The sequence below is a fragment of the Vanellus vanellus genome, assembly GCF_965231255.1.
Source record: "Vanellus vanellus genome assembly, chromosome: 18".
Classification (NCBI taxonomy): Eukaryota; Metazoa; Chordata; class Aves; order Charadriiformes; family Charadriidae; genus Vanellus; species Vanellus vanellus.
Window position 1 is genome coordinate 12,264,290 of NC_138923.1, and position 12,693 is coordinate 12,276,982.

Below are 12,693 nucleotides of genomic sequence, written 5' to 3' on the forward strand. Positions count from 1 at the left end.
TGGCCCGAGCAGCACATCAGATGTGTGTGCGGCGGGTGAGCTCCAGCCCCAGCAGCCTTTTGGCAGCTGGTCCTCGTCCTGCTCCTGCTCCTGCTCCTGGCTGTGGTCCTGGTCCTGGTCCTGGTCCCTGGTCCTGGGTTCTGCTCCCTCTCCCGGTCCCAGTCCCAGTCCAGGGCAGGACAAGGCGGGCTGGGGAGAACGGGGGTCCCCGAGCAGGACACAGTGGAGACACACAGGTGGGGGCAGGATGGGCTCCCGCCGCGCCGGGTGCTGCTGACTTCCAGACATTCCTCCTGTGCGTGGCCGGCACCACCTCGGCTCATAACGTGATTAAAAGATTAAAATCTCTCAGTTCAGCAGCAAGCAGCAAATGAAGCTTGAGACAGCGATGCTGAGGGACTGCGGGGCCTGAGGCCCCCGTGACAGCGACGCAGCGCCCAGGGAAGGGCGGCTGAGGCCATCCAGGCGGGTGGCTGCTGGCGCCACAGCCCTCTCTCCAAAAACACCCTCCCGTGGGCACGGCTGGCCCCTCAGTTAAACTGGGCAGTGAACCCCTAATTCCCCCCTGCCTCCGCCGCTTCCTTCTCAGTGACCAGCCGGGGTTGGTTTGTTTGTGGTGGTTTTGCCTCATTCCAGGCCCCGCTGACTGGGCTGGCCGTCCCGCTCGCCCACCCCTGCGCTGGCCCCACCAGCACTGTGCCATGGTGCCGGCACAGCACAGGGCCGACTCGGGGCCGCAGGTGAGCCCTGGGGGTGGCCAACCTTTGGGCGGGCGGGATGCGCAGCGGGTCGAGCATGGCGCCAGTCCTGCTCCCGGTGACATCCCAGTGGGACCCCATCCCTGGCCACAGCCTTTGGCACCCACTGAGGGGGATCGCCCCCTCCTTGCACCGAAAACCTCAGTCCTTGTCCCACCTGGGGTGCTGGGCGCCCCCAGCCCTGGGTGCGGGGACCCTCAGCGGGTGCAGCCAAACCACCCCTGGCTGCAGTTTGCTCCCACGGGAGGGGCCTGTGGTCACCCCCTCACCGGGGCGTGAGAAGCACGGTCACTCGCCCATGGCCATGCAGCCCTTCCTGGCCACCAAGAGTCACTTGCCCGGGGGCCGCAGGGCTGTCACCGGCTGCACACAGAGCATCTGACTTGGGAATCGGGCCCTTCCCTCCATTCTTATCTCCGTCCGGGGGCTGCTGACCCAGGGAATGAGGCGATGTGTGTCCAGCAGCAGGTGGGGGGGAGTCCTGGGGCTGTGCCCATATCGCAAACACGCTTCAAAGCCAGAGCCAGCAGCACCGAGCGTCACAGGGATCTATTTTTATTGCCCTCCCTGACCCTTCCCTCCGCCCGGTCCCTGCGGCCGGCAGGCCTGGGCACAGCCCTGGCAGTGCGGGGAGGGGAGGCATTTCCCACTGCGCCTCTCCCTCCCGCTCCCCAGGGGTGTGCCCTCACTCCCTGGCACAGCGGCAGCACTGCAGGATGGTGCTGGCACCGCTCTGACCACACGCTCTGCTGGGGACATCCCTGCGCTCCGTGTCCCCGAGCCGTGGTTTGCAGGGCAGCACCTCGCCGAGACAGGCACATTCCTGCTGAGACCCACCAGCTCATTGCCCCCCAGGCCAGCAGGGAGCTGGGGAGGACAGGGATGGCAAGGCTCCCCTGGAAAGCGTGCGGGCACCCAGCATCAAACCTGCTCAAGCCCCTTGGCCCGGGCTGCGCTGGCTGGGGAGCTGTTTCTCTTGTAACTGTGATGAAGCTGCGTCTGGAAGCGCGGCGGGGGCTCAGGATGTGAGTGTTGACCAACCCAAACAACACTGGTCGGGTGAGCAGCAGGTGCTGCCGGCTCCGCACGCACCTTCCCAGCACGCTGGGGCTGCCAGGGGCTGTCAGAAACGGCGCAGCTGGGAGCCAAGGCACAAACCTGTCCCTGGACCCGGGGGGAGCTTCTGCATCCCTGTGTGTCCCCTGTCTCTGGGCTGGGGCAGGCACAGAGGGCACAACCCAGCACAGCCCTACTGGTCCCAGCATGGACCTGCTGCTCCCAGTGTGCACATGCTGCTCCCAGCAGGGACCCGCTGCAGGAGAGGAGGAAGGTGGAACGGGCAGAGCATCGGGTGCAGCACCCACCTGCCCCTACCGCCCCCCTTCTCTGGACCATATAGGGCACTATCCTGCTCTGCACTGAAAATAGAGCTGATCATCCCCAGGGACAGCAAAAGATTTATGGGGGGCTGTGACTGAGTCATGGCCTGGGGAGGCAGCGCAGCCTGGCAGGGAGCTTGGCCTCGTGCCCAGCGGTCCTCCCTTTGCCTGGCTGCGACCTGCCTTGCGGCGCTGGGGACAACCCGGCTGCTGCTCCTCCAGACTCCAGGACCATGGTCTCAGCAGAGGGCTGTGCCTGGGACATGGTGCCCATGTGGGACAGCAGCCTCTGGGCAGAGCCTGGCGGCCCCCAGGTCCTCCCTGGGGAGCAGGAGGCTCAGTGCCAGCACCGCAGCCCTTGTGCTGTGCCCCCATCCCATCGGCCGCCTGAGCCGGGATCTGTTTGGTGGGAGAACATTGGTGCTGCCGGACCTGCTGGTCGGTCTCTGGAGAGCCGCAGGGCGATGCGGGGCGACGCGGAGCGATGCAGGGCCACGGGTGCCAAGGCTGCCGACCTTGAGCGGCAGCGGGAAAGGGCCGGGCAGCAGCAGGGGCCGGAGGGAAGGGAGGGGAGCCGCGGGCCTTGGCGGTGCCGCCGCTGACTCACTCACCAGTGGAAACAGAAATCTGTTCCCAGGCTCACCGCTGACGCCACCTCCAAACCCCCCCGGCCTCCCTGGCACAGCCTGGCACAGCAGCCCCTCGGGGTGGTGGGGTGCACCCTGCGAACAGCCCTTCCCTGGCAGCGTCCCATGGCACAGCACGGGGGGAAGGAGAGGGCTGCCCATGGGCTGCTCTCATGGCCGCACTCTGCTCGCCCCTACACAGGGGCTTTCTCCATCGCCCTGCGGGCGGGTGGCCGGGCTGGCAGGGAGCCAGGAGCCCCAGTACGCAGCGGGCCCCCGTCCCCTGGGAGTCCAGGGGCCACCTTTGTCTGGGAGCCCCCAGGATGGCGGGAGCAGGGTCCCATGGGGCAGCGCCTGCATCCAGACACTGCTCATATTCATGGGAGCAGCGGGACCAGGGGCGGCGTGGGGACGAGTCCTCCCCCAGCCTGGCCAACAAAACAGGCATTCAGGGCAGGGAGCAGGCGGCTGCCCCGGCAGACCTGGGCCATCTGCGTGGCCGGCAGGACATGGCATTTCCAGGCTGGGGACTCACAACGTGGGGCTTGTTGTCAGCCAGACGCGTCAGCCATGCCGCTCGCACACAGCCATGTGGGGCTGCCTCTCCCTCAGCACGCGGAGGGCAGCAGGGCACACGGTGCGGCCAAAGACACCTGGATATGCCCAGGGTGGTCGCTCCCAAGCTCCTTGCCGTGCGCAGCACCTTGTGTCTCCCGCCATACACTAGTCCCTGCACACCCCGCTGCACGCAGAAACCAGGGTCAGCCCTCTGTGTTAGCGCTCAGGAGAGCTGCTACAGGGCTGTCCCAGAGGAGGGAGGTGACAGGAGCAATGCCAGAAGTGTGTCCATTGGGTTTGTGTCCATCGCAGCAAACAGCGGCCAAGGGAGGGGGAGCCCGGGCTTTCCCACCCAGATCCCGCACGACTCACGTCTGCCTCTGCCCCCTCTGCAGCTTCCCCCTTCCCCCAGCCCCTCTGCCCCTGCCCAAGCCACAGAATCAGGTCCTGCCAGCTCCCAGAGACACCATCTGCACTTGGCCGCTGCCTGCTGCGCCGGGGAGTTGGAGAGAGAAACATCTGGTCCTGCTGAACGCTTTCCAGGGCACGCGGCCAGGGCTCCCTGCGCAGTGGCATCGGCCCCGGGCCCTGCCCCGCAGCCAGCCCGCGGCTGCTCATCCTCCCTCGTCCCCGCCCTGGAAATTATTTATTTGCTGAAGAACAGCTTTCCCTGGGAAGTTTGCTCTAATGCTGAGGGACATCTTCAGTTACAAAGGAAAAATAAACAGTTTGAGCCTTGGAGGCCCTGATGCTCTGCAAGCACCGGTGCTAAACCCAGGGATGGCGTCAGCAGCTGTATGGGGTCAGCGCTGGAGAGCGGCGGGGTCCCCCGGGAGAGGGGCTCCAAGCACCCCCATGTCACACCCAGGCAGTGCCATGCCAGAGCAGGACAAGAGCCTGTGCTGCCTGCGGTGCTGCCTGTTCCCCGTGAAGGCAGCAGAGCCCCGGGGTGCTGCGGGGGGGTTGCCCTTTGCCAGAGGTTCTCCCTCCCCGCCACGCTCAGGGCAGGGCACCCCGTGGCCACACAGGTACTCCTCCACGTGCCCCCGAGCGCAGCCGGCACTGCTGAGCCAGGGCGGCACAGCCCGGGCGCAGGCTGTGGGCCAGCACATTTACCAGAGTTTTCTGCTCTTTGTTGTTTTGGCTTCCGCCCACCAATATGTTTGCAGACAGAGTTTGCAGACGGTTGTTTTACAGCAGCACCTTCTGCCAGGTAGCTGAGACCACACGGCCGTCCTCTGGGGGTGGCAGGTAAAGTGGGAACGGGCACAGACGGTGACCGCGCCGCGGAGCTGGTGACACAGGCCAGGACAGGGATCTGCTGTGCTCCCACAGCAGTAACAACTGTCTCCATCTGTGCCCTTGAGGAAGCTGCACTACAGCCCATCACCTCACCTCTGCATCCATTCAGACAATCAGTACGTTGTACCCGATAATTTAAAGGGCTGCTTGTCTGTGGGATGTCTTCTGTAACAGCACAGGGCAATTCCAACAAAAGGGCTGAACTGGTTGGTTTTGCCACCCTGCTACGGGTGGATGGACTAATTCAGCCCCAGGATTTGGTGCGGTGCCAGAAACCCATTTACCTCCTTAAATACGTGGCGTGGACTGTGCACAAACTGTGTTCCCCTGATCAGCTCCTGCTTCAGCGTGGGGATGGCTTCTGGGCGCAGTCCTGGCAGGTCACCTACTCCCCCTCCCGACAGCAGAGTGCTGTGCCAGGGTCCCCTCTCCGGAGGGAGCAGTTCCACACTCTGCACAACCACCCTGTGTGCAGGGGGCAGAGGCAACGCGTGCCCTCGGCAGGAAACCTACGCCGCAGGGCAGGCCAAGGTGGCACCGAGCTGAGCGCTCTGTGTTTTGTTCTCCATTCACAAGGGCGTATAGAAAAGCTTTGAAAATACAGCAGATTGTTAACTGAAATCCCCATTAGATACTTGAGAAGTTGTACAAACTGACTTACCTTCAAAGGTAGCCTTGCTCTGAGCAGGCAGTTGCACTAGAGACCCCCAGAGGAGGCGCCCAACCTGAATTATTCCATCTCTGTAACTGTGCCGTGTAGAACTGCAGACACACAAATTATCAGAAAACCCCTCCCGGCTGCAACTTCAGGATGTTCAGAGGTTATCGGCTTCAGGCTGCTGTTCATTTTGTTTCTGCAGTTCAGGCACACGTTTAAGAGTCTTCCCTGGACGCGTTGATGCTATTCAAACCTGTGACTTCTCCTTGGAAGTTCAGTGCCTGGTAATTAGGTTTTTTCTTTTCTTTTTTCTCCCCCCCCCCGTTACTGACTAGTAAATGGCATGTTAGTGATCTGTATCACAGTTGGATCTTTTAGAGAGATCCTCTGGGCAGTGCTGCTGCTCTCCTGGCTGGGGATGGAAGGTGGCAGCCATTTCACCTGAATCGCACTCTGATGTTGTCGTCAGAGGCTCTGCAGCTCATCCACCTTCCCGTCTTCATTGTCAAGGCAGCCCACAGCTCACGCCGCTCAGGAGCAGGCTCTGGAAGGCCAGCGGGGCAATGTTACCTGCATTTGCTTTTCCACGTCAGGAATGCTGGTAGGAGCCATCAGGCTCCCCTTGGACGTGCTGCCGGAGGAGCACAGGGGTAACACCACACCTCTGCAAAAGAGAAGCCCAAATGCAGCTGGGCACGCTCAGACAGAAGCGGCCTGCACCAGCCTGCCCAACTCCCAGCACAGGGCACCAACCTCTCCCTCCCCTCTTTCAGGCATCAGGCTCCGGGACAGGAGTGTGCGGATCTGGGATCCTCGCAGCCATGTGCTCCTTCTTCCAGAGGGCCATGTGTGCTGGGTGAAAAAGCACATGCTTCTCTGGGAGCGGCTCACCGCTGACCACTGCAGGATACTCACAGTAACACAAAGCATTTTGTAACCCTGCCTGCCTTCATGGTAATACGAACATGAGCCAAAGGATCCAGTTCCCACACGCAACACTCCGTCTGACTGCACGCTTCAGCAGCCGGGACCCACGCAGAGCCTGGGCCAAGAGCTGGGCCAGGCTGGGGCTCCTTCGCTGCCAAGCGTATCGTGTTCAGGTCCACGCTAAGCTCCTAACAAAGCCATCACACAGCCAGCATTAGCATCATCGTAAAGCTATCCCTCGTCACGGCTCAATATATGGGAAATTCACTTTACCACACGTAATTAGACCTCACTCTGGTTAAAACTTGTTTGAGGCTTAAAAATCCTTCAGATCTATGCTAAATTCCATGAGCAGAATTAAGATCTTTTTTCCTAAACAGAATCTGGATCCAATCTAAGGAATCCCTAATGGGTAGAGTTTTTCATGTTAGAATGTATTAGCTACACTAACACAAACCATGACTGCTGCATCACTAATGCTCAAGCAGCGCTGCATAACTCTTCTTTACATCAGAACCAAAAAAGGCCTTTGGGATCACAACTCCCATCTTTCAGTTCCAAACAACTCCGTGGGCGACAAAGTCAAACCATTTAACCAGTTCTGTTCTTCACAGGTGAAAGCTGTGAGACCAGGGAGTCTGAAACTGAAGAAGTAAAAACTGAAACTTTAGAAGTAAAATCTTCCAGTTCAACCAGCTTCTGCCAAGTCCGGTTTCCTGATTTTATTTGACCTCCATCAGTCTTCAAATGCACACAAAAAGAGTACTCGGTCTGAAACTATCACACCCCCTGCATTTTCTTAACACTTAACTGGAACCAAGCTTCCTCTCTTCCCGCCCCACAGTGTGCAATGCTGTATGCCAACACCCACCTGGTCAGACCATTCTCATCCAAGAGAAATACCTGCATGCCACTGCAAACACCTTGAGTACAAAGAACTCGTAACTCCCAGGGCGAGTGAAGCATCAGCCTGCAGACTTCACAGCAGGCAGCGTTGCAGCTTGTGCAGTTACTGCCTGCCAGCACCCCTGCAGGCCTGCCGCAGGCCCCCCGCGCAGCCGGGCACCGACAGACCAAACACCCTCTATCCAAAATGTACCTCTGCTGCTGCCTTCACCTTCACCCCGAGAGCACCCTCTTACTGCCAGGAGCTGTTTGCCAAGATGAAATCAGCTGCAAGTGGGAAAAAATCTGGAGGGCGACGCTGGAACCCAGCTTCCCGACAGACACTGAAGAAGTTCCCTGGGCAGGAGGTCGCGGCAGCCCCTGGGCCAGTCCCCGCCACAGCTGCCAGCAGCGGGGCTCAGACTGGTGACCTCAGCTAATTAGTTCACCTCCATAACACTTAAACACTGGGACAAGACAAAAACTTTAAACATTTACTCGTAAGCTACTGAAGTGATGAATATTGACCCACTGTGAACATCTGCGAAAAGTTTCCATTTGAAATCAATCTCAATTGAAATATTTTTTACATGTTAAGTTGAACCGCCTTCTCATATCTGTACTCATCTGCCCATTCTTCAAAGAGAAAAACGCTCTTGAACTCCAAGTTATGTTAGTGTTTTCATTAGCAATAAAAGTTCAAGTTCTGTGAATCCTCTGATTTAATTTCATAAAGCTGATGATTTCTTTATCCCACCGCTACTAAAAAAACCACCAGTGACAGCTTCCAAACAAAATTCTATTTAATGAGACATACTCAGCCAATATAATTAAGAACTTTCGGCACACTGCAGTTTTACGCCTTGATGGCGTATTTCCGCATAGGGTACAAACGTTCTTTTCGCTGCTGTTTTTTGGTCTTCAGATTTTCTTCATGCTTATTTAATCTGCGTCGCATGGCACGGGTCTTCTTCGGCCGCAGATCGAGAGGCTTATACTTTTTGCCCTATTTGCAAAAATACACAAGAAGTTGAGTTTGAGACACTGCAAGGTAGCAATCAGATGCACAAGCTCACAGAGCCGAGCCGCCTGGAAGAACGACATCAGCAGCAGTGCTTTAAACTTCTTTTTATTGGGACTACATAACAGTCTAAAAGTTTAAGAGAACTTCTCTCCACTGGGAAACACAAGCTGATTCCAACTTTTGTACCAGCTGTGCTTTGACTCGTTTAAGTAATGCTTAACCTTACAAGTCCCAGTTTTCCACCACCTCTTGAAAAGTTCTTTCTTTCCCCCTATGCTATATCATTCAAACCCCAAGAAGTAATATTCTAAAAATTATGAACTTATTGAGATAAAGAATTCCTTGGCCACCTGCAACATGATCAAAATTTAGAAGAATATCTGCATTTCCAGAAACTGCATGTTCTGGAAAGTATACTACACCCCAGAGAGGTGATGCTGCCCAGAAGACTCTCCTGGCAAAAGCAGATTCATACCCAGCTTACAGAATTCAGGCTAATCTTGCAACAAAACTTAAAAAGGAACTATGACCAGAGAACTTTAAAACTGAACATATATGAGCATTTTTTTCGTGTCAGTTTAAAGCTTTTAAGCAACAATCTACAAAATTGGTTCCTTCCTACAAACTACGTATTTGAAAACAGTAACAGAAAGACCACCGCTATGCAAGATGTTTGCACTTACCTTGTAAAACTTCCTCAAGTTCTCCTTCTGGGTCTGATTGATAACAGTCAGGACTCTGGCAATGGATTTGCGCACCACACGGCTGCAGGTGAAACAAAAAATATGTCTCAGAATGTACTGAAAAATAAGTACCATAGATTTAAAACTCAGCGTACAGAAAACGTGCACATGCTACGCCCAAAAGCGTACACTGTACCGCGCTGCAGCAAAACACAAACAACTTCCGGCACATTTCAGCTTAACATCTCCAAGCAAAGACGCACAAGCCGATTTTCCAGTTTTTGAACACCTGTTCCTCTTTCATACCACTTTTTCGTCTTGTTTTACAGTACGAGGCAACCACGCCGCCCGTGAAAGCGCCGCTCAGGCTCGCACAGCCAGCGCTCCCACCCGGCACCGGCTGAAGCCGCCGCTCCCGCAGGCCGGCTCAGGCTCGGCCAAGCTCCGCCGCAGCCCCCCCGAGCCGCGGCCCTCGGCGGACCCCACTTACATCTTGGAGAGCTTGGAGGCGGCCCCGCCAGTCACCTTGGCCACTCGAAGCTGCGACAGCTCCACCTTCAGATCGTCCAACTGCTTCAGCAGCTCCTCCTTCTTCTTCCCCCGCAGGTCTCGGGCCTTGATCTTGGCCTGCGGGCGGCGGACAGGCCGTCAGCCCCGCTCCCGGGACCCCGCCGCGCCCCCCGGCCGCCAGCGGCCTTCCCCAGGCCTCCCGCCGCCCCTCAGGCCCACACATCACCGCCCGCCCTCATCCCTCCCCCCCATCACGGCGACAGCGGCGCGGCGGGCTCGGTGCCGCAGCGGGACGGCCGGCGGCCCGGTGCCCGCGCGGATGCCGGCGGATTGCAGCGGGTGAGGCAGGGGACCGCTCACCATGATGGCGGCACCGGTGCGGCTCGGGGCGGAAAGGACGGAAGCCGCGCAGGGACAGGAGGCGTCGGGCGCTGCGGGCCGGAGCCTACCAATCCGCGGCCGGGCGGGGGGAGGAGCCTACGCGCTGCGCACCCCCCCGCGGGCAGCGCGGTGGTACCGGTCGCGGGCGCTGACAGGGGAGGCGGCGGGGCAGCCGCCGGCCCCGGGGCACTGGGGCTGCGGCCCTGCGGGAGGGGGTTCGGTGCCGCCGCCGCCCGCTTTTTCAGCCGCTGGAGCCCTGTGAGAGCGGAGCCGGTGTTCTCTCGCTGGCCGAGGTGCGGCACTCTTACCCCGGCAGCCGTGGGGGGACGTGACGGCGGGCGGGGCGGGAGCGGGCACCGCGGCGGAGCGGGGCCGGGCCGTGCGCGCAGGTGGCCGGGTGGGCCGGGGCGGGGCGGGCCGGGTCCGGCACGGCGGGACAGACCGTGCCTCCCCGCGCGGTGGCGCCGCCACCCGCCGTATCCAGGCAGCCGCGCCGTGCCTCAGCGGCCCCGCGCGGGAGGGCGGGGGGGTATCCCGATTGACGGCCTGCGCCGCCAATTAGAGAGCCGCCTCGCCGTGAGGCCGGGCGCTCCCCCAATAGGAGCGGGCGGGGGCGGGGCGAGGCCGGCCCAGACTAGCGTGAGGCGGCAGCCGCGCTCGGCGCAGCCGAAGCCTTCGCCGCGGCGGCGCTGGCGGCTTTGCCCAGGAGCTGGCGGAGGCGGCGCGGATGGTGAGAGGAGCCGCCCGGCACCGCCCGCCCCGCACCGGCCCGGCCTCCAGGTGCGGGGGGCGGAGCGGCGGCGCGGGAGGGCTCGGGGCGCGGGCGGGGCGGCGGCGCGGGCGGGCGGGAACGGCGGCGGCGGCTGCGGGCGGCTCGGGGCAGGCCCGGCGGCGGCGCGCCCCTCACCGCTGTCTCGCTCCCGCAGAGCTGCAGGCCTGGCGGAGGAGCCCTGCCGCAAGAGGAAGCCCAGGTAAGGCGGGAGCGGGCGGCGCGGCAGGTGCGGGCGGGAGCGGCCGGGGCTGTGCCGAGCATCCCCTCCCAGTGGGCTTCTCCCGGCGGCGGGGCAGGCTCGGCGGCGGCGTCAGGCGCCTTCTGAAGGGAGCCGCAGGTTGGCCGGGGGGTCTGTGCCCTGGGCCGGGCGGAGGGGCGGCGATGGCGGTGGAGGCTGCCGAGGCCCTCAGCCTGGGCGCACGGAGCCGCGCTCACCGCTGTCTTTGCTGTTAACGGAGAAGAGGAATACGATGTGGCACGTTTTCTGCCTAGGCCTGGGTTCGCAACGTAACTGTAATGATTATGGAAACGGCCCCCTCTTTATTAACTTCTCCATTCTTTACGTTATCTTTCCTCTCGCCACCCGGCCTCTCCCAGTTGGGGGGGCTGTAGGTGTTCGCGTGCCTTTGACAGGTAGCTGCATTTCTGCATCCGCAAAGGAATCCTCTCAGATGAAATATTGCTGGATTTTGCAAGAGCTGTCTGTGCAGTGCTGGATATCCAAATTGCAAGTTTGACGGAACCATCATGGATTTGTTCTGATTTTAAACTTTTATCTCAGCAACTCCCTCTTCACAAATTCTTGTTTTGTACTGAGAAATGCTTTGGACAATAGGTGATGTGAAAAATGCCCTTGGGGATAGAAGCTGGATGACTGTTACGTGTTGTCATCACCCCAGATTTCTTGCCCGTTACTGGCTATAAAAATGTCAGTAACCAAAGGCTGCCCCAGATAAAACATTCAGGATTGAGACTGCAGGTTTTCAGAGTCTGGGTCTAATCGCCCACCAGAGAACAGGACCTGTTTTTGTCAAAGCCTCAGTTGCACTTCTGTAATTTAATAATCAGGCTCCAAGCTTGCTTGCTTAAGCGGTGTCTCGGTTAAGCAGTTCTAGTCTTCCAACCTGCAAAATGGATCCATTAATATAAAAAATGGCTAGTTTTTGCAAGAGCTGTCTAAATGCAATCCGTAATTCTCAGCATCTTGTCTAAGGTAATGCACAGCAGCACTGTTGGACTAAAATGCTAGTACAAGTGAGTCTCCCAGCACGCGTAGCTCTCCCACCATTCCTGCCAGCACCAGAACCGCAGTGTTGGTAGCAGCCTTCGGAAATCATAGAAGATCGTCCTGGGGTGGATCTTGCTGTGGAAGTTGGCAGATGCGGTGGCTGCCCAGTGCATCTTCTCGCCTTGTGTGAACCCTGTTGTGTAACAGTTGTAACTTGCCTTGCTCACACTGTTGAGGGAGTGATTAAGAAGCATGACACCTGACTGTAGATCATGTTCGTACAAAAAGAGATGCTTTGTTTTCAAATCAGATAAGTTGGTCTCTTAAGATGGTTTGATAAGCTGGATCACAATTTACGTTAAATGAAAGAAACGATGAGTCGCTTAACTAGAAGCAAAGAGCGTAATTCTGCAATTGTTCTGGGCTGCCAAAATAATATGGACAGCATACACAAATGTGATAGCCAGGTACTTTGCTACAGAAAAGATAAACATTCATAGAAACTATACGGAGATAATAAATATTTTGCTGTGTTCCAAAGGAGATTGTGATTGTTGTTTTATCTTGAAATATAGGTACAATACAGCACCAACATTCAATTGGCAATCTATGTCCCTCACAAACATTGGAAGATTTTATCACAAGGGTGACTAGTTGGGCTAAGATCTACATGTAAGAATGATACAGACAGCAGCACTGTGTTCTGGGTTCACTATGCTCAGTTGAGAAACTAGATCTACAAGTGACAAAACACTAAAAGTGCTTAGCAGTGGGAAGAATACATAGCTTGCCTGTATTGTTATTCATGTCTGTTACTGTTTTATTTGTGGAGGGAAGTAATAAAAAGGAAAAATAGCAATTCAAAACATTGAGAAGCTCATGCCCTGAGTCAGTTCTGCGTTGGAATGGAATTGTGTTGTCTGTAACATTGCACTGAAGGCACAGCTTTGCGAAGGTGGGAGGACGGGGGCTGTAGCTCTCCCTCCTCTGCTGCCAGCGCTG

At 58.1% G+C, this 12,693-nt stretch overlaps 2 protein-coding genes across 2 annotated transcripts in view; one reads left to right on the forward strand and one right to left on the reverse strand.

Annotated features, from left to right (window-relative positions):
- Window positions 1–7,878: 7,878 nt before the first annotated feature.
- Window positions 7,879–9,758, reverse strand: RPL35 (ribosomal protein L35). Its single transcript, XM_082492716.1, has 4 exons — window positions 9,671–9,758; window positions 9,291–9,427; window positions 8,801–8,882; window positions 7,879–8,099 (listed from the first exon to the last, which is right to left on the reverse strand). Exons 1-4 carry the CDS (start codon window positions 9,671–9,673, stop codon window positions 7,950–7,952), a joined length of 372 nt encoding a protein of 123 aa, XP_082348842.1. The 5' UTR covers window positions 9,674–9,758; the 3' UTR covers window positions 7,879–7,949.
- A 660-nt stretch (window positions 9,759–10,418) lies between these two features.
- The window catches only part of SCAI (suppressor of cancer cell invasion), a gene marked incomplete at both ends in the record, with an annotated part of 42,823 nt that continues 40,548 nt past the window's right edge, over window positions 10,419–12,693 (forward strand). The window contains 2 exons of the mRNA XM_082492820.1: window positions 10,419–10,471; window positions 10,618–10,662. Of these exons, the coding sequence (XP_082348946.1) occupies window positions 10,419–10,471; window positions 10,618–10,662 (98 nt within the window). The remainder of the gene's footprint in view (window positions 10,472–10,617; window positions 10,663–12,693) is intronic.

What these genes read in the sequence shown, in the direction of transcription:
- RPL35 (XM_082492716.1), bottom strand. An exon ending in GCCTCCAAGCTCTCCAAGAT is followed by an intron (nt 8,883 to 9,290) that starts GTAAGTGGGGTC and finishes TTTCACCTGCAG; the next exon opens with CCGTGTGGTGCGCAAATCCA. An exon ending in ACTTGAGGAAGTTTTACAAG is followed by an intron (nt 8,100 to 8,800) that starts GTAAGTGCAAAC and finishes TTTTGCAAATAG; the next exon opens with GGCAAAAAGTATAAGCCTCT.